This window comes from Sphaerodactylus townsendi, linkage group LG06, assembly GCF_021028975.2.
Source record: "Sphaerodactylus townsendi isolate TG3544 linkage group LG06, MPM_Stown_v2.3, whole genome shotgun sequence".
In the NCBI taxonomy this organism is placed as follows: domain Eukaryota; kingdom Metazoa; phylum Chordata; class Lepidosauria; order Squamata; family Sphaerodactylidae; genus Sphaerodactylus; species Sphaerodactylus townsendi.
Window position 1 is genome coordinate 113427685 of NC_059430.1, and position 25647 is coordinate 113453331.

Here is a 25647-nt window from a genome sequence, read left to right on the forward strand (position 1 = left end):
CTCAAAATGTTTTAAATGAATCCCCTTGCAAAACGATTGTCTGGCTGAAATGTTTTTAAAAAATGGCTTCATCTGCTGTGCAGTCCCTTTAAGATGTTTCCCGTGCCTCTCTGCCTTCCCAGCACTTCCTGATCAGCGTCATGTAGGCCCCTTCCACACATGCAGAATAATGCACTTTCAATCCACTTTCAATGCACTTTGCAGCCTGATTTTACTGTGCGGAATAGCAAAATCCACTTCCAAACAATTGTGGAAGTGGATTGAATGTGCATTATTCTGCATGTGCAGAAGGGGCCCTAGTTGAGGTCACTTTTTGCTTGCAGAGCCCCCTTGCCATGTTTTTGGAACATTTCAGAGCAATTTTCTAATTTTTTGGGAGGGGGGTATTCTTTGCGGCATCAACTATAGAAGACTAAGGGAATCACAGCATGAGGCTGCAAAATATAGAAGCACTGATTTGTCAACTCTCTGAGGAAAAACAGGGGGAAACAGAAAATGGCAACCAGGAATTGTTTCAAGGGGGCAAGTGTGAACAAAAATCATGCTATTTGGAGGGATCTAAAATGTTTTTAAAATGTTTTAGTGAACCTGTGTGCAAACAGTTATTGACTGGCCCATGGAAAGGCTGTGAGTTTCCTCGGCTGAGTGAAGACTCAGTTCTGACTCTCCCCAATGCTTGCCCAGCACTCTTAACCACAACACCATTCTTGCATTAACAGTCAGGATGTAAAAGAATTTCTCATGTTCAGTGGTTCAACTCAGACTTTGATGATTAGAGCAGTTTCAAATTTGAGCAATAAAACTGTGACTGCCAGACATGTTTAACTCAAAGACAGACTTGGGTGGAATATATATATATATATTTGGTTCGGAGATTAAATTGCTATTTTTCCTAACATTGATCTCTGCTTGCTGATCATTCTTTTATTATGCTGAGGGCTACCCAGCGTTCATTGAATGGTTGCAAATTAAGAGATCAGAGCTCCAGGCTGCAGGGATTCAGTGTTTGGTTGAAAAGAAAGCACTTTGCAGTGAGCGCAGGATTTTCTCCCCACTTTGCCAGCGTGGTGTAGTGGTTAAGAGCAGGTGGATTCTAATCTGGAGAACCGGGTTTGGTTCCCCCTCTTCCACCTGAGTGGCAGAGGCTTATCTGATAGACCTGATGTGTTTCCGCACTCCTACATTCCTGCTGGGTGACCTTGTGCTAGACCAGGGGTAGGGAACCTGCGGCTCTCCAGATGTTCAGGAACTACAATTCCCATCAGCCCCTACCAGCATGGCCAATTGGCCATGCTGACAGAGGCTGATGGGAATTGTAGTTCCTGAACATCTGGAGAGCCGCAGGTTCCCTACCCCTGTGCTAGACACATCTCTTCGAAACTCTCTCAGCCCCACTTAACCTCACAAGGTGTCTGTTGTAGGGAGAGGAAGGGAAAGGAGTTGTAAGCCACCTTGAGTCTCCTTACAGGAGAAAAAGGTGGGGTATAAATCCAAACTCTTCCTGAAACTCTTAATAATTTGGAACCATCTGCAAACTTTTCTAACGGAACTTACACCTCAGGAGACTTTACAGTTAATGAGAAAAGTGCTAAATACTTAAAAATGCATACAAAGGTATTAAAAAATTAAAATTTTAGTCATTTTTAAAAATAATGTATGCAGGAGAAATTAATCTGCAAATGGCAGAGAATCTTCGAGGTGCCAAAAGTTGACAGCCTGGTGAATCTTTAATAACACACACAATAATTATTTTATTTATTTTTACTTTTTTTGATAATCATTATTTTTTAATATTTATTTATTTATTTAATGTATTCAAAACATTTATTTGTCACTGTTCTTCCTTATGGAGTTCAAGGCTGACTTACAAAATAAACACAGAGACTAAAATACATTAACACATAAAAACCAAAATTTAAGTACACAAAACTCAGGACAGTGAGTACACGTAGGCAAAAGCAGATCTAAATAACACCTTCTTCAGTTGCCTCCTAAGTATCAAAAGTGAGGGGGTAAGACACATCTCTCTGGACAGGTTGTTTCAGAATCTTGGGGCTGCCACAGAAAAGACCCTCTCTCATGTCCCCACCAAACAAGCATCTTTGATTGATGTTGACAGTCAGGAGGGCCTCCCGCTGTGATCTTATAGGCAACTGATGCACGGCTAAGATTTAAAATGTGTATACTTGATGGGGAAAATTCAACTCCAGGAAAGAAACAGAAATATTTTTGAGCAAGGGAGAACCAAAATCGAATCTTCGAGGCGCACTGAATTTTGCAAACTTGTGAATCTTTGAGGTGAACCGAATTTGGCAAACTCGTGAAATGCAATTGCATGCCTATTTTCGAGAGGCTGAGCCATTGAGTGATGGTTGTGTGTGTGTCAGAGACAGAGAGAGAAAGCATGCACATGCTTGCCTCTGCGACAAGGATTATCAGACCTCTCTCTCTCTCTCTCTCTCTCTCTCTAGCTGGCTGGCTGGTTGTGGAATCTGGCTGCACTCTGAGCAGTCCCTTGTCAGCAGGCTGTAGACCTGATGGTAATAAATGAGTCAGGAGCACATCTGTACTCAGCGGCAGCGCTCCTTGCCAAGGCACTGCGCGGCAGGATCACTCTCATCTGTCTCTCTTTAACAGGAACAAATGGAAATGAGCGAATCAATTAACACAGCACATTAGCTAAATGTCACAGCCTCCAAAGCTCACTTAACCCTTCCCACTGCTGCTGTCCTGCTCCTCGCGTCCATGTGTCAGCTCGTCACGGTGGCTCAGGAACCAACTTCTGTGCAGCTTACATACATGCCAGCTGTGTAGTCGCTGAGAAATGGGTCAAGGGGGGAAGGCAGGACAGATTTGGGCTAATGTGCTGTGCAAACCCAGATCCTTCTTGACTTTTCTGATTACGCAGGCAGGGCTGTTGCTTGGCAGTAGAACCTCAACTCAGCCTGCAGAAGGTTCCAGGTTCAATCCCCCAAACCTCCAGTTAAAACCATCAAGTAGAAGTGGATGTCATAAACTGCAGCCTTATACCCTGGAGAGCTGAAACCAGACTGGATCACACTGACCTTGAAGGATCACCCATTTGACTTTTGTGATCTGCATTTGGGGGGGGGAACCCCTAGAATCTTCATGATTCAAGAGTGCATGCTTGGGATGTCATAACAGTTCAACAGTGGCGTAGCTGTGGCATAGTTGGTTAAGAGCAGCAGTGGCGTAGTTGGTTAAGAGCAGGTGCATTCTAATCTGGAAGAACCGGGTTTGATTCCCTGCTCTGCCACCTGAGCTGTGGAGGTTTGTCTGGGGAATTCAGATTAGCCTGGGCACTCCCACACACGCCAGCTGGGTGACCTTGGGCTAGTCACAGCTTTTTGGAGCTTTCTCAGCCCCACCCACCTCACAGAGTGTGAGGGGGGAAGGGCAAGGAGATTGTAAGCCCCTTTGAGTCTCCTACAGGAGAGAAAGGGGGGGATATAAATCCAAACTCTTCTTCTTCATCATCATTGGCATTTGCATAGTATTTTTGCATTTCGTGTGTTCAAAACACTTTCTCATATATTACCTTGTAATATTCATTACAACCACATCTAGTCCATGAGTACACCCATATTATAGACGGCAAGAAATATAAGATGGAGAGCGCAGAGCTTGCCTAAGGCCACCCTTTAAATTCAAAGCAGAGGGGAGATTTGAACCAGGGACTTTCTGAGATGATACCTGCTACACTTCACTAGCTGTGAAGGGAGCATCATTAATCGGGGTTAAATGCTGGAGCTGTGCTGGATCTAAACCTGACCTCCCAAACCAGTTGAATTTTTTTTCCTTCAGTAAAACAGAACTGAGCCCAAACCTAATACCTCTCTGTTGCTTTTAACTTGAGAGAAAGGGGGGATATAAATCCAAACTCCTCCTCCTCCTCCTCCTCCTCCTCTTCCTCTTTTTCTTCTTCTTCTTCTAGTGCAATCCTAAAGAGAGGTACTGCGGTTTAAACCTATTCATTTTAATGGGCTTAGACTGGAGTAACTTGCCTTGGGACTGTACTGTTCGTTTCCTAGACTCTATAGCAAGGTGACCAGATTGACAGGGCGGGAAACCAGGGAGCACCCCAAAAGGCAGTGCGCTCCTGCGGCCGCGTGTGCAGGAGGCTGCCGCACTGCCTTCTGGGGCGCTTCCCTGTTTCGGGAAAAGGGGAGCGCCCCAGAAGGCAGTGTAGCAGCCTTCCAAAAATCGGGACAGTAAAAAAAACAACCCACAGAACACGGGACAAATTGGCTTAAGGCGGGACTGTCCTGCCAAAAGCGGGACGTCTGGTCACCTTGCTCTATAGTATACCATAGAGTCCACCCTCCAAAGCTGTCATTTCCTTCATGGGAACTGATCTTTGTAGTCTGAAGACTAGTTGTAATGCCAGAGCTCCATCTCCTACCTTGAGGTTGGTAACCCTAGCTCAAGTACAGGTTTGCCCACCAACAATGCCTCCAGCAGCAATGCCTCCAGCAGCAATGCCTCGGAAGAATCTTGTTTATGAAGGGTTTTCCGGGCTGTGTGGCCATGGTGTGACTGCGGCCACACAGCCCGGAAAACCCACCACAACCAGTTGAATCCGGCTGTGAAAGCCTTCGACAATACATTGAATCTTGTTTAGTTTGGGGGAGTCTTGTAACCTTGTTTAGGCACGGTAGAAGAATGGGAAGGAGAACCGGAACTTCCCAGGAAACCCAAGAAGCTTCTAGGCTCAGCTTCTTTGTGGTGGTAGGGAAGATTATATTTAAAAAGGAAAAAAAAGGACTGTGAGATATAGGCGAAAGAGAGCTCAATTTGCAAGCGAGAGTGTTTAGCTGTTTTAAGCTGATTAATGACATAATCGCTTTTTGATTTTGCCAAAGGCCTAAAGCTTAGTTTTCACCCCCAGCCACTAAGAGGAGACTTTCCTCCTAAGACACAATAATTACATATTGCTTTTTTTATTTTATAAAAAGATTTGCTGGGTCATAATGCTGGAATCCTTCCGCGAGCCCCTCCTGCCCCCCCCCGCCCCCCGGTACACCATATAGGCAAAGCAATGTTAAGAAATACCAAGGCCTACTGAAGAAAAGAAGCCGTAACACTGTGTTGGTATTCAATACAGTCCACTAGCCCTGCGCTAAATAACTACCTATTCAGCCCACAAAACATGCTCTCGTTCCTCTTCTATGGCTAGAATTTCTGTATTGAAATGTAAAATGTGTGGAGTTAGAATCTGTGCACATGAATCATGAATTGTCTGTAACCTTCTTGCTGATGGAAGTATTGTGTGTTTGACTTACTTTAAAAAAAAAGTATTATGAATAGCCAACTTTTCATCTGCTCTCAGCATAACGAACAATCAGCTGCTTTTCTATTCTACATGACGAACGACTCGAATAGAATACGAGATATTGTCTTAATTCCACCACCCTGTTTCTTAATCCTTCTGTAAACGAAAACTTGCTCTGCGACTCGTGGTCTTTTTTGTTAACTCCCGGGTTATTTATGTACAACCATAGTCACCGTGCAGCATCCAGTTGGTCACAGGAAATTTGGGTCGCAAATATGCACTGTCCAGTTGCTCATTGGCAGGGAGAATGAAAGAGGCATTGGTCATGATGGACACTGGAATTTCTCCCAGTGGGCTACTGGCCTTCTCCACATCTGGTCTGGGCTTGCCCAGTGGAAGAAAGGCTACAGTCAGCCCAGGGTAGGGGAGTCTGTTATACACAAGGGTGTACCGCCTAGGGGGACATAATGCTCTGTGCCCATACGTACCATTTTAAGATCTGCTTTGGGATACCATCCTGTGAGCAGCAGTGGTGTAGTGGTTAAGAGCAGGTGTACTCTCATCTGGAGAACTGGGTTTGATTCCCCGCTCAGCCACATGAGCTGTGGAGGCTTATCTGGGGAACTAGATTAGCCTGTGCACTCCAACACACGCCAGCTGGGTGACCTTGGGCTAGTCACAGCTTTTCGGAGCTCTCTCAGCCCCACCCACCTCACAGGGTGTTTGCTGGGGGGGTGGAGATTGTAAGCCCCTTTGAGTCTCCTACAGGAGAGAAAGGGGGGTATACATCCAAACGCTTCTTCTACAGAAGGTACAGATAATGGAAGCCACAAAAGCAAGGGATTTTCAATAATTTCCCCAAAATTGTGGCATTCCCTCTTCTTAGAAAGTAAGAAAGAAAGTAACTGTGTAAATCTGTCTTTTAGAATGCTGCTCTCCTCCCAGTAGACTTTAATGATGTAACTTTGAAGCCAACTCTCAATAATTAAAAAAAAAACAGAAAACAAAGTTATGATCAGAAAGTTGCTACGTTTGCATAAAGGAGAAGCAGCATGGCATAGTGGTTCTGGCCCAGGGATCTGAGTAACAACTCTCTCATCCTGGAAGCTTGCTGGGTGACCCGGAGGCATTTTTTTCAGCTGTACCTATTTTGCAGGGTTGTTGTTGTGTGAGAATAAAGTGGAAGAGAGGAGAATGAAGCTGTGAGTGCTTTGGGTCCCCCTGGGGGTAAAAATGGGGTATTTGGGGAAAAAATGGGGTATAAATATCTAAATAAATAAAATCATACAATAACATAAGGACAGTCCAATCCAGATAACATTGAAAGTGTGTCCCTGAGGCCCGGCCAATCCATACAACTAGAAGGAATTTTAGCAAAGCAACCTCTTGGCTGCCTCTGGCCCAAGAGCAGCATGCAAGTTTTCTTCCACCTGGAAGGTGAAACATTCTGTTTCAACTGTCTCCAAGAACATGGTGTAGTAATTATTAGTAAATGATAATACATTCCAATCTATTTTCTAGTGGGTGTGTTTCCATCTGTTACTGTTTCTATATTGGCATCCGCTCCCCCTCCTCCACATTTGTGCCTTCTATAACTTCTTTTTTCACGTGTTGGCAGCAAATCCTGGGTATCTTTTTCTCCGTCCAAAAAATGGGAGGTGGGGGAATGCATGGTTGGTTATGAACAGTTTTGGCCACTGAGGACCTGAATTTCTTCTTTTGCGGTTTTGCAAACCATCCGCACGTCTGCTCTTTGCCTTTCAGGTTATCTTTGTATGTCGGATCAATAACGACTGAAGATAAAGAACCACCTGATATTTTATTTATTGATATTTACTAGCAAAGAAATGCCTAATATTTTATTCACTGCTTTTCTGTGAAAAGAATGATCTTTAATTGCCCTGAAATCTTGCTAGCCTGACTATAATCAAGTGTTTATAGGTATCATACCAGGAGTTGGTAACCCCTGGCACCCTTGGCAACGTTGGCACATTTTGTATGGCTGAGGCCCCTTCCGCACACGCAGAATAATGCACTTTCAATCCACTCTCACAATTGTTTGCAAGTGGATTTAGCTATTCTGCGCAGCTGCAAAGTGCATTGAAAGTGAACTGAAAGTGCATTATTCTGCATGTGCGGAAGGGGCCAGAGACAACTCTTGACTTGGGAAATTTCTGGAGATTTGGGCAGTGGTGCTCAGGGAAGGTATGGTATGGGCAGGGGAGAGAACTCAGCAGGGATGGGGTGTCACTCTAGGACTTCCATTGAAGACTCTTTGATATGCTACGTAGAGATCAATTTCCCTGGAGAAAATGGCAGCTCTGAAGCAGCCTGGATTTACAAAATCTCCAGACTACAGAACTCAATTTGCCTGAAGAAAATGGCTGCTTTGGCGTGTGGATATATGGCATTATACCCCTCTGAGCTCCTTCCTCTCCTAAAATCCTGCCCTCCCCACCCCAGACCACAGTCCCAGGGCTGATCGGCGCTGCTGGTATTATTAGATCTTACCACAGCGTTTGATATGGTCGATCATGAACTTTTGACCCACCGCCTGGCTGCTGTTGGGGACGGTGCACCTCCTTGCGATGGATTGCCTCGTTTCTCCGGGAGCGGAGTCAGCAAGTGTGGTGTGGGGATAGGGCCTCCCAGTGTTGCCCCTTGCATTGTGGGGTGCCTCAGGGGTCCTGCTATCCCCGCTTTTATTTAACATCTATATGCGACCCCTTGCTCAGTTGGTGCAGAGCTTTGGGCTGATCTGTCACCAGTACGCTGATGACACTCAGCTCATTCTGTTGATGAAGGGGGGGGGGGGCGACCACTGCCTCTGCAGCTCTACAGCATTGTTTGGAGTCGGTCGCTGGTTGGTTGAAGCAGAGCAGGTTGAAACTGAATCCATTGAAGACAGAGATCCTGTGGGTGGGTCAGGGGGGTCTGAGGGCTTTCAGCCGCCGGTGCTAGAGGGGGTCGCCTTTCCGGTGACCTCCTCGGCCCGGAACCTGGGGGTCCACCTGGATTCGTTTCTCTCTATGGAGGCCCAGGTGGCCCAGGTAACCCATGTAGCTTTCTTCCTTCTTCGCCAAGCTCAGCGGCTGCCTCTTTACCTCTCCCAGGCTGTAAGGGCTCCATTAAAAGTTCAGCCTATTTCCTTTCTCTCTTACTCAGTGCTTTTGTTCTTCTCTTGGGTACAGCATAAGAACCACAGGGTGGAGTGTCACTAAAAAGCATTTGGGGCGTTTTCGTGCTATCCAAGGAAGCAAAATGAGGGGAGGGCCCCTTGTCAGAAAGCCTCCAGCCAAATGCTTGCGTCGTGGCAAATGCCAGCTGCTCTTTATGAGATCCTTATCTTATAATCCACTTGCTTGATCTCTCTGGGAATTTTGCAGGCCTAACACAAATGCCGCTTGCAACAAAGTTGGAGAATCTTAACAGTCTCGCTTTCACACAGTGGCAAAGCTACAAGGGGACAGGGGGTGAGCCATGCACACACCTGGGGAGTGCAGAAAATCGTCCCCAGGCCCCTCCCCCTTTCCCCCCTCCATGCCCCTCTGCGGTGCGCCCCACCCCCAGCGGCTTCCCCCCTTCCCACACTTACCTTAGTTCCTTTCCTTTTTGAGAACTTTTTCAGGCTGCAAAAGGCCTGTTCTCAGTAAAAACGGCCTGATGGGAACTATACTTCCCAGGAGACCTTGTGAGCCCCAAGGTCTCCTGGGAACTGTAGTTCCTCAGGCCGTTTTTACTGAGAACAGGCCTTTGGGGAAGGGGGGAAGGAGAGGCTCCGTGGGGGGGGGGGCGCCGCAGGAAACGGCGGAAAATATAGTATGCGAACCGGGCACAGTTTGGCCCAGCTACGCCTCTGCTTTCACGTCAAGGCTGGATGTAAGATTATTGGGTCCCATAAATATGTGAATGCTCTTCTATAGCTTTTAGGAGAGATTCACCCACAGGATTATGTGGTTCCTACAATTCCACAGAAGTAGTGCATCAATTTGAGAATGTCAGCATTGGCCCTTTCTGCATAAAGCTCAATAAACATTTGGAAAACATTTTCAATCCTTCCCCTTTTGTTTTCATCCCCACCCCCCCCACCACCACCCCCCAAAAAAAAAATTCCTGGCTGCCATTATGTGATTGTCCCTTCTTTTTTTTTTAGTTCTGTGTTGAATTCATGCTTCACAGCTTCATGCTGCATTCTATATTCCTCCTATTCTCGATGCTTTGAGGATTCCCCCCCCCCCCCCAATAAAAGAACCAACAGAGAAAGGCTGCAAATAAACAGATGAGGGCGAACTGTGGGAACTCTGAAAATGGTGCCAAGGAGGAAGTTCAGGGAAGCAGAGAAGTGCGAGAAACAGAGTCAATAGATCGCACAGCAACTGAAGACGTTCTCAAAACGTTTCAGTCAGAGAGCTGTTTTAAAAGGGGATTCGTTTGAAATGTTTTGAGACTGGAGATAAAATGTGTTGGGGTAAAATAATGTGGAGCTCCATAGTGGAAAGGTTTTATTTCCTGCCTGAAAATGAATTTTATTTCCTGCCTTAAATGAATTCTGCCTTAAATGAAAAGCCCAACATGTACTTACTGATGGGCATTGATTTAAAAATATGTCTGTCCAACTTTAACAAACCAATTCAAAAAGGCAAGTATTTTCTGAACTGTGAAAATCAGGGGCTTGCAACTGAACTTCCCAAAATGTGGAGTGGGGGGATGCAGAATACGATAAGCCTTGGGTCCAGGAATACATAGGCAAGACTAGAAGGAGTGCGCTGGACACCCCGCAGAGGAATAGGTTACTCCGCTGAGTGAAACACAACTTGGTGGTTAATGCACGCATCCTGCATTTTCTGTGTTTCCCCCCCTCCAAGATCACCAGCCTGATTTGAGATGCTGCTCTTGCATCCACAAGAACTAGAAGCCTGCTATTTTTTTAAAAAAAGATAGTTTTGTGATCAAAATGCAGGCTGGGCATATTACAGCATACAACAACCGCTCTGGCACTATCTCTGCCGTAGAAATTCCCATTGTCCCTGGTTTATTTTCCTTTATCTCCTGTGTTTCTTTCCAGTAGGGACCCAACTCACACCATTCTCCTCCCCTCCATTTTATCCTCACAACAGCCCTGCGGGCTAGGTTAGGTTGAGTGTGAGCAACTGGTACAAGATCACTTCACAAACTTCCACAGGGATTAGAACCCGGACCTCCCAGATCCTAGGCTTACACTCTAACCATTACACCGGACTGGCTCTTCGGTTATTGGGCTTCCAGGAGAATTCAAAGCAGAGTTATACCATTGTGAGCCCACTATTTCCAATGGATTTAGAAGGGTGTAAGAGTATTAAGGATTGCGCTGGAAGCCAATTCTTCCATCCCTTGTCATTGGACAAGAGCCAGCGTGGTGTAGTGGTTAGGAGCAGGTGGATTCTAATCTGGAGAACCAGAATTCTCCAGAACCGGGTTTGATTCTCCTCCCCCTGAGTGGCAGAGGCTTATCTGGTGAACCAGATGTGTTTCAGCACTCCTACATTCCTGCTGGGTGACCTTGGGGTAGTCACAGTTCATTCAGAACTCTCTCAGCCCCACCCACCTCACAAGGTGTCTGTTGTGGGGAGAGGAAGGGCAAGGAGCTTGTAAGTCACCTAGAGTCTCCTTACAGGAGAGAAAGTGGGGTATAAATTCAAACTCTCTTCTTCTTCTTCTTCTTCTTCTTCTTCTTCTTCTTCTTCTTCTTCTTCTTCTTCTTCTTCTTCTTCTTCTTCTTCTTCTTCTTCTTCTTCTTCTTCTTGTCATTCCAATGGCCACTGTGGGCCTGCAGCTTCTTTCCTGCCCCACTTTCCACATCAAACATTCAGCAGGGTTTCCAAAGTGGGACAGTTCGTAAAACGGGATCTGAGCAGACGCTCCAGGAAGAGAGATACTCACCAAACTGCCTTTTGCAATTGGGGAAAAAAAAATCCCTGATCTCTCTTACCTTTTTTTCTGCCTTTCCCAAGGCAGAAAAAGATATTGCCGTCCTCCTATCCAGCAACCCTCTTTAAGCCATCTGTCTGTCTGTCTATTCAGCCATCTGTGTGTCTGAATTTGGTATTTTCTTTCTTCCTCTCTAACAGGCAGACAGACTGCATTGTATAGCTCCCATCCATACCAGCTCCCTGCGCCAGCCCTCTGTGTTCTATGGCCTGTGCACTATGGGCTTCATTAACATGCAAATTAGCACGATCTGACTGGCTCGTTTAGCTGCTACTTCTTTCAGACAGTCATGCAACAATGGAAATGCTAATCGACTCGTAGAAAGGGACTGCGCTGTGCTGTATTAGTGAGAAAATGCAGGCAACGGATTTGGGGGAGTTGAAACCTCCCCAATCTCAGGGTCGGGAGGACAGGTGGAAAAGCCGCCTCCGCTTTCTACAGCCTGTTTCTGGGCCTAATCCAATCAGTTTTTAAATCCTTACTGAAGCCAAAAGGTTGTTCAGAATGCAGGCAGTGTGGTGTAGTGGTGAAGAAGAAGAAGAAGAAGAAGAAGAAGAAGAAGAAGAAGAAGAAGAAGAAGAAGAAGAAGAAGAAGAAGAAGGAGGAGGAGGAGGAGGAGGAGGAGGAGGAGGAGGAGGAGGAGTTTGGATTTATATCCCCCCTTTCTCTCCTGCAGGAGACTCAAAGGGGCTTACAATCTCCTTGCCCTTCCCCACTCACAACAAACACCCTGTGAGGTAGGTGGGGCTGAGAGAGCTCCGAAAAGCTGTGGCTGGCCCAAGGTCACCCAGCTGGCATGTGTGGGAGTGTACAGGCTAATCTGAATTCCCCAGATAAGCCTCCACAGCTCAGGCGGCAGAGCTGGGAATCAAACCCGGTTCCTCCAGATTAGATACAAGCTCTTAACCTCCTACGCCACTGCTGCTCCTTAGAGCAGGTGGATTCTAATCTGGACAACCAGATTTGATTCCCCACTCCTCCAACTGAGTGGCAGAGGCTTATCTGGGGAACTAGATGTGTTTCCGCACTCCTGCATTTTTGCTGGATGACCTTGGGGTAGTCACAGTTCATCAGAGCTCTCTCAGCCCCACCTACCTCACAAGGTGACTGTTGTGGGGAGAGGAAGGAGCTTGTGAGTCACCTTGAGTCTCCTTACAGGAGAGAAAGGTGGGATATAAATTCAAACTACTACTACTCCTTTTCTTCTTCTACCCCTCCCTTCTGATTTTCTTGTGTTGTTTCCCTCTCTCCCTCCCCTGTGTGTGTGTATGTGTGTAAATTTTGACATTGTAATGTTTTAATTTATAGTTCTGCTGAATAAGGTTCTGATATGGTTCTGTTGGGCTTAAATTGGTTCTTGGGTTGGAGACATTGGTCTGTGATTGCTTATAGTCATGAAGGAACAAAGACTATTTTTTCCTTCTTTGGAAATGAAGAGGGGGTGTGGCTTGGATTACTGTTTTGATCCAATGGGATTCAATGAGAGAACTTTTCTGTGAAGTTTGGTTTGCAGGTCCAGTCCTATGAGCACACAAATGGAGGAAAACTTTTGGGGCCTAACCTTTGGGGGTCCTTGTGAGGCGAGCCACTAGCAGCTTTGCTGCAAATTGGAAAAACAGCCCCTCCAGAGACTACTGTCTGTTCATCAGCCTTTTACGCCTTGAAGGGCCCCTGTTTCTATGAACAGTAAACCTGGCCTCCAGAGTGCACAGACCAGAACTACTACAGTGTCCTTTTAAAATTTAAAGGGCTAATACCCTGCAAGAGAGCTGGTGCGGGCTTCCTCTCCCTCTCTGCTGCTGCCTGTTTAAATCAGAGTGGGGCTTTGTTTCCATGTGTGCAGTTGTTTTTTTTGGGGGGGGGGGGGGGGAACCTGAGGCACACCTAATGGCAGGCATTTAAATTATGAAGTGCCAAACTGAACACACCCATCCATGAGATCCCTTCTAAAAGTCACAGTCAAACTTGGTAAGTTCCACTCTCAAACAGGTTCAGTGGTAAATTTGTGGCATCCTTAACGGGCATTGGCTGTTTAGAACAGTGGGCAAAAAAAGTTCCTCTGCATCTTTGACCTGAAGTCGTTCTTAAACTGAAGGGATCGAACCAGGAAGTTTTAGCATGCCAAGTTTGTTCTCTACCACTGGTCCACAACCCCCACTGCTAGATTTGAGTCCAGGCACATAGAATCATAGAGTTGGAAGAGACCCCAAGGGCCATCAAGTCCAACTCCTTGCAAGGCAGGAACATACAATCAAAGCACTCCTGACAGATGGCCATCGAGCCTCTCTTTAAAAAACCTCCAAAGAAGGAGACTCTTGGAGACCAACAACATTTTCAGGGTAGAAACCTCCAACCATCAAATCAGCCTTTAGTTTCAGAGCTTAGCCAAGTCGGTCGGTCATAGTTGAACAGATAGATTTGGGTCCAGTAGCTCCTTAGAGACCAACAAGATTTCTGATATAAGCTTTTGAGAGTCAATGCTACCGTGTCCCCCCCCCCCCAAAAAAAAGACAGGGTCTTATATTAATTTTTGCACCAAGAGATGCATTAGGGCTTATTTTCGGAGTAGGGCTTATTTTAGGGGAAATACAGTACCTTCACAATTCATTAAGGCAGGCTCCCGGCAGCCCCGTTGCTTCCCCGTCACGTGTGATGCAAGCTGCATCCTCATTGGCAGGGAGCACCCTGCTGGATCACACCACCCTGATCTGTAACTACCGGTAGGGCTTATTTTTGGAGCAGGACTTATATTTTAAGCCTCCTCCAAAAATCCTGAAAAATCATGATAGGGCTTATTTTTGGGGTAGGGCTTATTTTCGAGGAAACACGGTAACGAAGTATACAAAAACTTGTGCCCTAAAAATCTTGTCAGTCTCTAAAATGCTAATGGACAGAAATTTGGCTGTTCTACTGCAGACCAGCGCACACTATTTTCAATGAACTGGTGATCCACCAGAGCCTCAGATGGGGTTAGGCGTGGGGGATGGGGAGACGACTGAAGATAAAGAAAATGGCTGCTTATTAGGAAGCACTGCTCGGGCTGAGTTTTGCAGGGCAGAATTTAGAGCCAGCTTCACAATGGGCTCTAATTTTGACTTTGAACGGGAATCCAGGTCGCCCTGGGAGAAGACTTCTGAGATCTTCCGGGCTTTCACCTCTTTGAATGGTAATGCAAGCATACACCTCCTTGTAAAACATCAGCAGTGATCAAACGCCACACAGCTAGATGAAGGCAACTCATCTCAAGAATCCGCTTTCATTATTCCTTTTTATCCGGAAGATTAAATAAGGTACCTATTTGATGCACTGGCTGCTGTGGGCTGCCTTTCTTTTCCCCTTTCTCTGTGACTGAAACACAGGCTGACTAATAGGCCTCTTCTCACAACGAAATCTCTATCCTTTTCAGCATCCTCTCCTGTTCGTGTAACGACGGAAGGAAGACCGGTTGGAAGCAGTGGAGGGCAAACCCCTCCGAGCTAAATCTGAAACTGGCCACCTTTTTCGTGAGCGTGCCCACTGGACACTTGGAAATGTTTGACAGACGCTTGCAAGCATTTGATGGGATGCTTGCAAAATCTGAGGATGGATGAGGATGGTCAGGGGCCTGGAGACGGACCCCTATGAGGAAAGGCTGGAGCGCTTGGGAAGGTTCTGTCTGGGGAAGAGGAGATTGAGAGGGAACGTGATTGCTCCCTTTACGTTTTTGAAGGGCTGTCACTCGGGTGGAATCCCCACGGTCAATATAACACGTGATACTCACGGCAAAAAACGCAGTTTCGGGAAGATCTCTCCACTGCCTGATCGCCGAACGCGGATTCGTCCCAGTTCTGGCGCTGCCTTTCCCCCTTATCACATGTTTTTTTCAGAACCTGCAAGTGCACCTTATGAAAAAACACATGGGGAGGATCGGGGTTTGAATTCAGATTTGTTTTTCCCGCCATTGGGAGCCTTCCAGCCAATCAGTGTGTGGCAGGCTGTGCACGAAGTGCGCACAGCCCTTTTGTTCTCGTTTCGCGCCGGCGGAGGCTACGTAGAAATGGGGCTGCGTGGGAATGTGATTTCTGTGCCAACTGTAAAGTAAAATTAGACTTTTATGCCAGCGCAGCAGCGTGGGTGTAGAGTACAGATGCCGCGCCTAAACGTAGCTTCGTGCAATCTACGCATGTGCTTGATGACGTGGCTGCGGAATATTTTTTTTTTATTCCCAACCCAACACAGCAAAACGGCCAATCAGAAGGATGAGACGCTGAGCAGATCGCGCATTCGATCATGCTGTAGTGGGGATTGCTGCACTGCTTGAAAGTGTGATGGACATCGATGTCCTCATCACACACACGCCGCAGTGGGAAGGGTGAAACCTCGATGAAGAGGTGCCGTTTCTTTTGAAACCTGGTTGTATCTGGCTTTAATTTCTCGGTAGGGATTCGCTGTTAGAGGAGGGCAGGGAGCTGTTCCTGCTAGCAACAGAGGATAGGCCTCACAATGATGGGTTTCAATTACAGGCAGAAAAGTTCCGACTGGATATCAGGGAAAAAATATTTTACAGTAAGAGTTGTGCTACAGTGGAATCAGGGAGGTGGTGAGCTCCCCCAAACTGGCAGTTAAAGCCAGTGGCTGGACAAAAACTTGCCTTGGATGCTCTGGACCATAGGTGTCAAACTTGTGGCCCTCCAGATGTTATGGACTACAGTTCCCATCATCCCCTGCCAGCATGATGCTGGCAGGGGGTGATGGGAACTGTAGTCCATAACATCTGGAGGGCCACAAGTTTGACACCTGTGCTCTAGACAGATCACTGAGCAGGCAGTTGGACTAGATGGTCTATGCATCCCCTCCCAACTCTATGATTCTATGCACAAAGGCCTAGGCCTGCACTGACCTTTTCCAATAGCCTCATCCCTCCTGAAAGGATGGGGATCATCTTTTTCTGAAAGAGTAGGGAAATGTGTCCAAGATGCCGTTTGGCATATGCAATGAATACAGTTTCCTAATGTGCTTTCTAGGGTGTGGAATGGCATAATATAGCTAGATCTCGTCAGTTCTTGAAAACTAAGCTGGGAAGGGAGACTGCCAAGGAAGATTCTCCAGAGGAAGGCAATGGTAAACCACCTCAGCCTTAATCAATTGCCTTCAAAACTCCACCAAGGGTCATTATAAGTGTGCTGCAACTTGGCAGCACTTTGCACACACACACAAAGTGTGTTCTCTAGAACGGTCCAAGAATAATTGACTTGGCATGTTCTTGTTTTTGAGCATGTTGCCAAGAAAAAAATTCTCCTTTCAAATCATTTGTTGAGGAATGCGCCTGAGATCTATCTTCCTTCCTTCCTTCCTTCCTTCCTTCCTTCCTTCCTTCCTTCCTTCCTTCCTTCCTTCCTTCCTTCCTTCCTTCCTTCCTTCCTTCCTTCCTTCCTTCCTTCCCACAAGGTGTGTGTCTGTGTGTGTCTTTAGCTTCCTTCCCTCCATTCTCTCCACAGTGCATGTGTCTGTCTGTCTATCTCTCTCTTCATTCATTCCATTCTTCCCACAGTGTATGTGTAGTATCTGTCTTCCTTCCCTTCCACAATTCCTGACTTGCTTCCTTGCTTGCTTGCTTCTCCCCTTCCCTCCCCTCCCTTGCATGCCACCCTTCACTCCCTCCCTCCCCTCCCTCATTCCCCCTCCCTTGCATGGCACCCCTCCCCCTCCCTCCCCTCTTCCTCCCTCCACTATGGTGGGTGGGCCATGTCCAGATGCCGGGGCCCTCCCCCTCCCTTGCATGCCACCCTTCACTCCCTCCCCTCCATCATTCCCCTTCCCTTGCATGGCACCCCTCCCCCTTCCTCCCCTCCCTCTGTTAGAGTGGGTGGGCCATGTCCAGATATTGGACCCCCTCCCTTGCATGCCACTCCTCACTCACTCCCCCTCCCTTGCATGCCACCCCTCCCCTCCCTCTCCCTCCATTAGGGTTGGTGAGCCATGTCCAGATGCTGGGACCCCTCCCACTCCCTTGCATGCTACAGTCCCGTCCCTCCCTCCCTCATTCCCATTTAGCTAACACAACTAGGGTTGCTCCACACCACCACCATCAACCCCCAGCAGAGTCGGGGGGGGGGAAGTGCAATTTTAGTGCTTGCCCTGGGTTCCATTTTCTGTAGCTACACACCTGGAGGAGGGTAACCACAACTGTGGAAACAAAACTACCGGGGCGGGGGGGGGGGGAGGGAGAGAGAAAGGTAGTGAAAACAGGGGAAAAAACCAATGCAAGACAAAATCAGGGATCAACTGCTTATCAACCACATGTTAAGTAGCATATGCATAAATGGCCTTTTATTGACTAGCTGCTTGGTTGGATCCTCTCTCACACACAGGATTCCACCCGCACCAGCTTGCCCTTTTCCCAGACTAAACAGAACAAGGTCTGCTCATCACCACAGGCAACCCTCACAATCGAGCACTCTCTTCTATCCCACAGACAGAGCTCAACCACTCTGCCACAGTATCAAGCAGGGCTACCATTTGCTCTGTTTGCTCATTTACCTGAGCCAGACCTCAGTTGTTCCTGCTTTCTCCCTGAGGCAGAACTCAGCTCTCTCTTCTCCTGTGTTCCCACCAACATCTCATCCCCCTTCTTGAAGGCGATTGGATGCTTGAGCTGGTCTTATCTGAGTGGCTGGTTTTCCCCTCTGGGGCAGGACAGGACGCTGTCTGTCACGGTAGCCTACATGAGAAGTTAATGCATTCTCCCACGCTAAGGTCACCTCATTAAGAGGAGTGAGATTTCTGTCACCCACCTCAGGGTTACAAGGTGGTTCCATCCCGCTGAAATGTGACCTTTTCAGGCTGCTCAGGAGACGGGCAGGAGCAGGCGTCAGGTGCGTTTGCTGGCCGAACAGCACTTAGTTCCCGAGACACTTACACCTCCTGAGCAGCGGTTTTAAACTTTCCTCTCTTGCCACTTGTCAGCTCCTGAAGGCTGTCTCAGGAAGAGGGCAGAGGTGGGGAGCACTCACAGTGGACTTGGAGAGTTGCCAACGCCAGCGTTTAAAATTTCCAGAGATTTGGGGATGGTGGCTCATTGAAAGCATCAGACCAAGGATCCACCCTCCAAAGCAGCCATTTCTTTCAGAGAACTGACCTCTGTGTCTAGCAATCAGTTGTAATTGCAGATGGAGATGGTGGCCTCCAGGTGGGACCTGAGGACCCCCTGGAGTTACAGCTCATCTCCAGAATACAGAGATCAGTTCCCCTGAAGAAAATGGATGCATTGGAGGGTGGACTCGGCTGACAGCAGGCAGGGGCATGGCCGGGCCTGACCCCACAGGGCCAAATGGGTGGCAAGCACAAGTGTAGTCAGGTCACAGTCCAATAGGTCAAGGCACGGGAGAACTGAGGAGCAGGCTGGGAATCAACAAAGAAGCAGACATGCAGCAGCAACACCCAGGCAGAAGCAAGCTCACAGTGAGGCTTATATAGAGAGCCTTGTTCAAGGGGTTGAGATTCTGCAAGGAGTTAATCCTCATCAGATGTAGACACTTCTATCTTCCCATATCTTGCTGCCAAACGAGCAGTCCTTCTTTGCTTCTCCTGTAGCAGCCTCTGCTGCTGCCTCCTATGCACAGCTGGCTCATCACTGGGTTCCCTAGAAGGATCTGCAGGCTCCTCCACCTGCATGTCATCAGGTAGGGAAGGGCTGGGAGTTGGCTCTGCTGCCAGGTCTTCCTCAGGAGCAGCCTCCTCTGGCTGCACTGTGTCCTCAAAATCCTCTGTGTCCTGGTAAGTACCCAGGGGCTGTCTCATGACAGACTCTACAGCACTGTACCCCACTAAGGTCTCTGTCCTCTCCAGGCTCCACCCCCAAATCTCCAGGAGTTTCCCAGCCTGGATATGGCAACCCCCCCTCTCCATTCCCCACCAGTGACCGGGGCTGGCGTGGGCTGACAACCCTAATTACAGAAAAACCTCAAGGTACCACCTGGAGGTTGGCAGCTGTTTCTGCTGGGCTGGGGCTCTCTTCTCCCACCGAAATGAAAGAGAGATTCTGCTCCAGTTAGTAAATTAGGAACAGTTTCTGCAACCTGGGGGGAAAAAAACTCCAGCTTGGTTTTGTTGCTCCCTGGTATGAATCAAAGAGGAAATTCTTCATTGCTGTGGCCTTTTCTGTTTTCTCGTGCTGATTTTTTTCCCCAATAAATTGTGCACACGCTTTTCAAGAAATCACTCTTACACGTTGCAAGAGGTATCACGGGGAAGAGACGCCGCATCTTCTCCTGCTTCAGCTCTGCCATTCCCTCCGCATCTTTGCCCTTATTTAGATGGTTGTGGTAAATTGAATTTTAAGTGTTTTACATATTTTATATTATAAGTCACTTCAAGCAGTTCCTCTAGAGAGGGGGCACGTACATTTCCTAAACAGATACATTATTTGTTCAGAAGAATGATATTTCTCTTTTGCTTATAGCCTTCTCTCGAGCTTAAAACAGCTCGTGACCAACAATGGACCACCAAACGGAGATTTAAATTTCAGGAACTAAATGCTACGAAAAGTCTAGATGGCCAATTGCCGACTGGCGGGAACCGTCACACCAGAAGTGCTCTCACTTTCCCTGTGGAAAGCAAGAAGCACGGGTGCGAGAGAAAGCACATCAGGGCAAGAAATCTTGCCCCAACGCATATCCTCTCTTGGCACACCACAAAGAGGCAATACATTGGGACAAGATTTCTTGCCCCAACATGCTTCCAACACCACTGCATGCCAGTCGGCAGTGGGTAATTGGCTGATGGCAGCTTTGTTTCAGATATGTTAGGGAATGGTTTCTGTCTATGGGAGTGATGGCGAACCTTTTCAAGACCGAGTGCCCAAATTGCAACCCCAAACCCACTTATTTATTGCAAAGTGCCAACACAGCAATTTAACCTGAATACTGAGGTTTTCATTTAGAAAAAAACGTTTGGTTCCAAGGCACACGTTACTCAGGAGTAAGCTTAGTGAAGCAACCATGCAATGCTTCAAATGGGTGAATCACGATCCTAGGAGGGTTTACTCAGAAGCAAGCCCCATTGCCAGCAACCGAGCTTACTCCCAGGTAAAGGATCATGCCCAGGCCAGCCTAGATGTGTGTGGGGGGGCACTCTGTTTGTGTGTGCCCATAGAGAGGGCTCTGAGTGCCACCTCTGGCACCCGTGCCATAGGTTCGCCACCACTGGATGGGTTTGCTGTGCTGAATTAATTTGGTCCCAGTTTTATTCATGTTTGCATTATTACCTGTAAGAAGCTACCAGGGGTAGCCTCCTCCTCCTCCTCCTCTTCGTCTCCTTCTTCTCGTGATGGGATGTCACCTGCAGAGGAACATTCCTCCCCTTCAGCCATTTTCCCCTCCATTTTCAAAAGGAATTTTAAAATATTTTTTCTCTCGGTTGCATTAGCGATGCAACATAAGAGCAAAGACTCAAGCCAGGTCAATTGTATCCGCTTTCGGCGATTCTGCGCAGCATATTTATAACAAGTTGCAATCGTTATGAATGAACGAATGAATTTAAACCATTGCCATTTATTATAAATATGCTATGCAGAATCCACTTATGTCAATTTCACTCCAAATGAGCAGTGTCACAGTTCAGGTGAAGATACAATGTGTCAGCATTATGAGTGAGTGAAATTGACAAGGGAAATTTCTTTAGCAGGAGAAAATTGACAGGGGGCTGCGGTGCCTTGTAATTTTCCTCCTGCAAAAAGAAACTTTCCGTGTCAATTTCACTCACTCCTAACTGTGACAAATAGTATCTTTGCCTAAACATGACATCTCTCGTTCCAAATGAAAAGCTAAACCAACAGGCCTGGCTCATGTCTGTGCCCTTATGTTATATCCCTAATGCAATAGAATTTTTTTTTAATCCTTTCAAAAATGGAGGTGGAGGAAAAAATGTCTGGTTGGGAAACTACAAGGGGGCATGAATAAGGTCCAGGTGTTTGGAGGGGCAGAAAAATAAGGAACTTTCTAACATGATCACTTGCTCAAGGAAAGCTGGCTTGGAAATGAATGGAAAAGACATCGCAGTAAAAGTGTACAGAAAAACAATGGTGGAAAAATGAAGGAGAAATACTTCCAGAATCAAACAGAGGTAAAGATGTGTGGAATTATAAGGGGAAAGTAGCATCTGGCAGCAAAGTGATATTCTCACTGGCGATTTATCCTGGGATAGTCACCCAAAATATCCAGGCTCCCTCGAGATCTCCTCACAGCCGAACTGCAGAACACAGATCAGTCCCATTTCTGGCGCCCCCCCCCCCCCTTTATCACGGGATTTTCCTGGACCTGGTTGTATATGCACCTTTTTGAAAAAAAACACTCCAATTGGAGCTAATAGGAGATGGGAGCTATACATTTGAGGGTCCATAACTTTGGCCCCCATGAACCAAACTTCACCAAACCTGGGTGGTATCATCAGGAGAGTCTCCTACTGATACCACCCAGGCTTTGTGAAGTTTGGTCCAGGGGGTGCAAAGCTATGGACTCCCAAAGGGTGTGCCACATCCCCTATTGTTTCCAATGGGAGCTAATGGGAGATGGGGGCTACACATTTGAGGGTCCATAACGTTGGCCCCCATGAACCAAACTTCACCAAACCTAGGTGGTATCATCAGGAGGGTCTCCTAAAGATATTCTGAAATTTTAGTGCTGCTAGCTTAACAATTGCACCCCTGACAGCAGGCACCCCCACACACACACGCACACACCAGGGCGGGGCTATATGTCTTCACTAGAAACATGCTGCAGTGAGGATGTTGGAACCTGGATGAAAAGGTGCCAATTCTTTTGAAACTTGGTCATATCTAGGTTAAAATTTCAGTGGGAATTCAGTCCCAGATCAACTCGTGCGGAAAGTTTTATATTGTGAATCTCTACTGTGTACTGCAAAAGGATGTGAAATAATGAAATGTGATGTACATCATAAATACCTATTAAAAACACTTTTGAATCCTTCAGGATTAATAAGGGCAAGGTGGCTCAGGAGGAGCACTGGGAAGGAACATAATTGGAAATGGCACATGAGAGGTGAGCAGCCTACTGTATGGAGGCCAAGTCCACTTAAGCAGCCGAAAAGGGTGGAGATTGTTGAGCTGTACTACTTCAGGCTGCAGGCAGGCAAGGGGGTCACACTTTCTCAGTGTGTCCCTTAGACAGTGTCCCTTAGACAGTTAACAGTGACACTGTAGGATTTTCACTGTAGGGTGTAGCGGTTAAGAGCAGGTGGATCCTAATCTGGAGAACCGGGTTTGATTCCCCGCTCCTCCAACTGAGTGGCAGAGGCTTATCTGGTGAACCAGATGTGTTCCCGCACTCCTACATTCCTGCTGGGTGACCTTGGGCTAGTCACAGTTCTCTCAGATCTCTCTGTCCCACCTACCTCTCAAGGTGTCTGTTGTGAGCAGATTAAGGGAAAGGAGCTTGTAAGCCACCTTGAGTCTCCTTACAGGAAAGAAAGGTGGGGTATAAATCCAAAACTACTCTTCTTCTTCTTCTTCTTCTTCTTCTTCTTCTTCTTCTTCTTCTTCTTCTTCTTCTTCTTCTTCTTCTTCTTCTTCTTCTTCTTCTTCTTCTTCTTCTTCTTCTTCTTCTTCTTCTTCTTCTTCTTCTTCTTCTTCTTCTTCTTCTTCTGCTGCTGCTGCTGCTGCTGCTGCTGCTGCTGCTGTTTCTTCTTCTTCAAGGCAAGGCAAGGCAAGGCAAGGCAAGGCAAACAGAGATGGTTTCCCATTGCGTACCTGACCCTGGACTTCCCAGATGATCTCCTATCAAAATACTAATCGGGAGCTGATCCTGCTTGACTGCCAAGATTTCACAAGATCAGGCTTGCCCAGGCTGTCCAGGTCAAGACTCCTCTAAGAAAAATACTAGTAATGCAGCAAAAGTTTCCAGCATGGGCTGGCCACAGGCAGGAAGACTTACAAGGTTCTGGTGTGCAATGCCATGTCTGGTTGGAAAAAAACAAACTGGTTTTACCATAGAGATCTGCTGGATTCCTAGAGCATCACCACAACACAGTGCCACGACTTCTTGTTTTTCTGGTAAAAAGCACATTGTGCCATGCCATTTCTCCCTTTCCATTTTTTTCCTGCTACTCTTTCAAGCAGCAGTAGGGGACCAGGAAGGATTGGGGAGGACCCTCCCACTGGAAGTGAGCAAGTGTCATGCTCAGAACTGACATACTAAAATAAATAAATACATTTTCCCTGCTCAGATTACCCAGCTGTTCTCAAGTCAAGTACCCCATGTGTTTGCTGCCGGAACTGAAGAGGATTTCGAGTCTGTTTGCGTATCACAATATAGTACAGGCAGCCAGCTGGCAACTGCTGTGGGGAACACACTTAGAATATACTGGATTGCTGGGCTTGGGGTGAGGGGTGAGGGGGGGACCATGGTTTTTTCAGTCTTCTGATTCAGTTCGGCAGACTACAAAACTTCCTGTTCTGATTGGCCGAAGCAGGAAGGTACAGTGGGGGAAATTAGAAATAATAATATATGGCAAAGTAGTCCCTGGTCAGGATTTCATCCTCTATTTAAACAGCCCTCCTTCCTATATTAGCTTGTGTCTTCAGAGAGCCTGGTGGTCTCGAACGTGGAGAACCAGGTTCGATTCCCCACTTCTCCACATGAGTGGCAGACTCCTATCTGGTGATCTGGATTTGTTTCCCTGCTCCTCCACATGAAGCCTGCTAGGGGATCTTGGGCCAGCCACAGTTTTCTCAGAACTCTCTCAGTTTTCTCAGAACTTTCTCAGAACTTTTCTCAGAAACCTACTTCAGAAGGTTTCTGTTATGGAGAGAGGAAGGGAGGGAGTTTGTAGGCTGCTTTGAGACTCCTCATGATTGAGGAAAGCAAGGTATAAATCCAAACTCCTACTCTTACTCCTCCTCCTCCTCTTCTTCTTCTTCACTTTTCTTAAGTAGAGGGGGCTGGGAAGAAAGATGGGTTGGTGTAGAGGGAATGGACATTTCCATGGGTTAGCATGAGTCTTGGCTAGGATTGCCAGCTCCAATTTGGGAAATTCTTGGCAATCTGGCGGTGGAACCCAGGGAGGGTTAAATTTGGGGACAAGAGGCAGCTCCCCAGGGATGCAATGCCATAAAATCTGCTGCTCAAAGTAGCCATTTTCTCCAGAGGAAATACTCGCCATAGTCTGGGGATCAGTGTGAATTCCTGGAGAACTCCAGGCCTCACTGGGAGGTTATATTTGGACAATTAATTATTTATTAGAGTCCCGAAATGGCTAAGAAGAAGAAGAAGAGTTTGGATTTATATCCCCCCTTTCTTTCCTGTAGGAGACTCAAAGGGGCTTACAATTGCCCTTTTCCCCTCACAACAAACACCCTGTGAGGTAGTTGGGACTGAGAGAGCTCCGAGAAGCTGTGACTAGCCCAAGGTCACCCAGCTGGCGTGTGTGGGAGTGTACAGGCTAATCTGAATTCCCCAGTTAAGCCTCCACAGCTCAGGCGGCAGAGCTGGGAATCAAACCCGGTTCCTCCAGATTAGATACACGGGCTCTTAACCTCCTACACCACTGCTGCTCCCTGAGTTCATTTGCGGATACTCACGAGGACATTTTCATTGAAGAAGATTGTTTGAAAACGCTAACAAACACGTGTTGCGTTCTGAAGTTTCCTGCTCCGGGTGCCGCTTATTGCCCTAGATATGCTCAAGCCTTTGGCAGCTTCGAGGTAAGGTGTGCAATTCCATTACTTTTCTAGATGGTTGTGCATCAACTTCGCAGTACCTGACCACAATTTCCATGCATATTAACTCTTATTGGAACAATTGCTGGAAAATATTTTTGACTACAGACTGCAAAGTTCTTGTTTACATCGGTCCGGGAATTTCCCCTTTAAGAGATATGAGACGTTCTCTTAGGCCCCTTCCGCACCTGCAGAATAATGCACTTTCAATCCACTTTCAGTGCACTTTGCAGCCATGCGGAATAGCAAAATCTACTTGTAAACAATTGAGAAAGTGGATTGAAACAAAGTGCATTATTCTGCAGGTGTGGAAAGGGCCACAAGTGACATGTATTGAAGAATCTGTTCATCAGCTTTTGCAAGAACTTATATATTAGTTCAGAAGAATATTTTCATTGTATATTCTTGGATATCTGATTCTTCTTTATATATATCTTTCATGTATGAACTAGCTAGCACATGTAGGATTTTCCATGGAATACTTCTTTATACCTTACGTTTCTTGTTCCATTTCATTCATAGTGCGGTAGCATGGATGAGAGCATATTCATCACATTTGTTTCACATATTACAGTTTGTATCTTGTATACATGTAGGTCTATATTTGTCTAGATAAGTTTATGTTGACATATAGTACATGTTTTACACTGACACGTAAAGTTTTGCACTGATATAT

General features: G+C 46.8%; 1 protein-coding gene across 1 annotated transcript in view; it reads right to left on the reverse strand.

The window, feature by feature from the left end:
• LOC125435431 (cilia- and flagella-associated protein 251-like) overlaps nt 1–22880 on the reverse strand; it is a gene marked incomplete at its 5' end in the record, with an annotated part of 93855 nt that extends 70975 nt beyond the window's left edge. The window contains 3 exons of the mRNA XM_048501631.1: nt 10974–11063; nt 17825–17832; nt 22750–22880. Of these exons, the coding sequence (XP_048357588.1) occupies nt 10974–11063; nt 17825–17832; nt 22750–22880 (229 nt within the window). The remainder of the gene's footprint in view (nt 1–10973; nt 11064–17824; nt 17833–22749) is intronic.
• Nucleotides 22881–25647: the final 2767 nt, after the last annotated feature.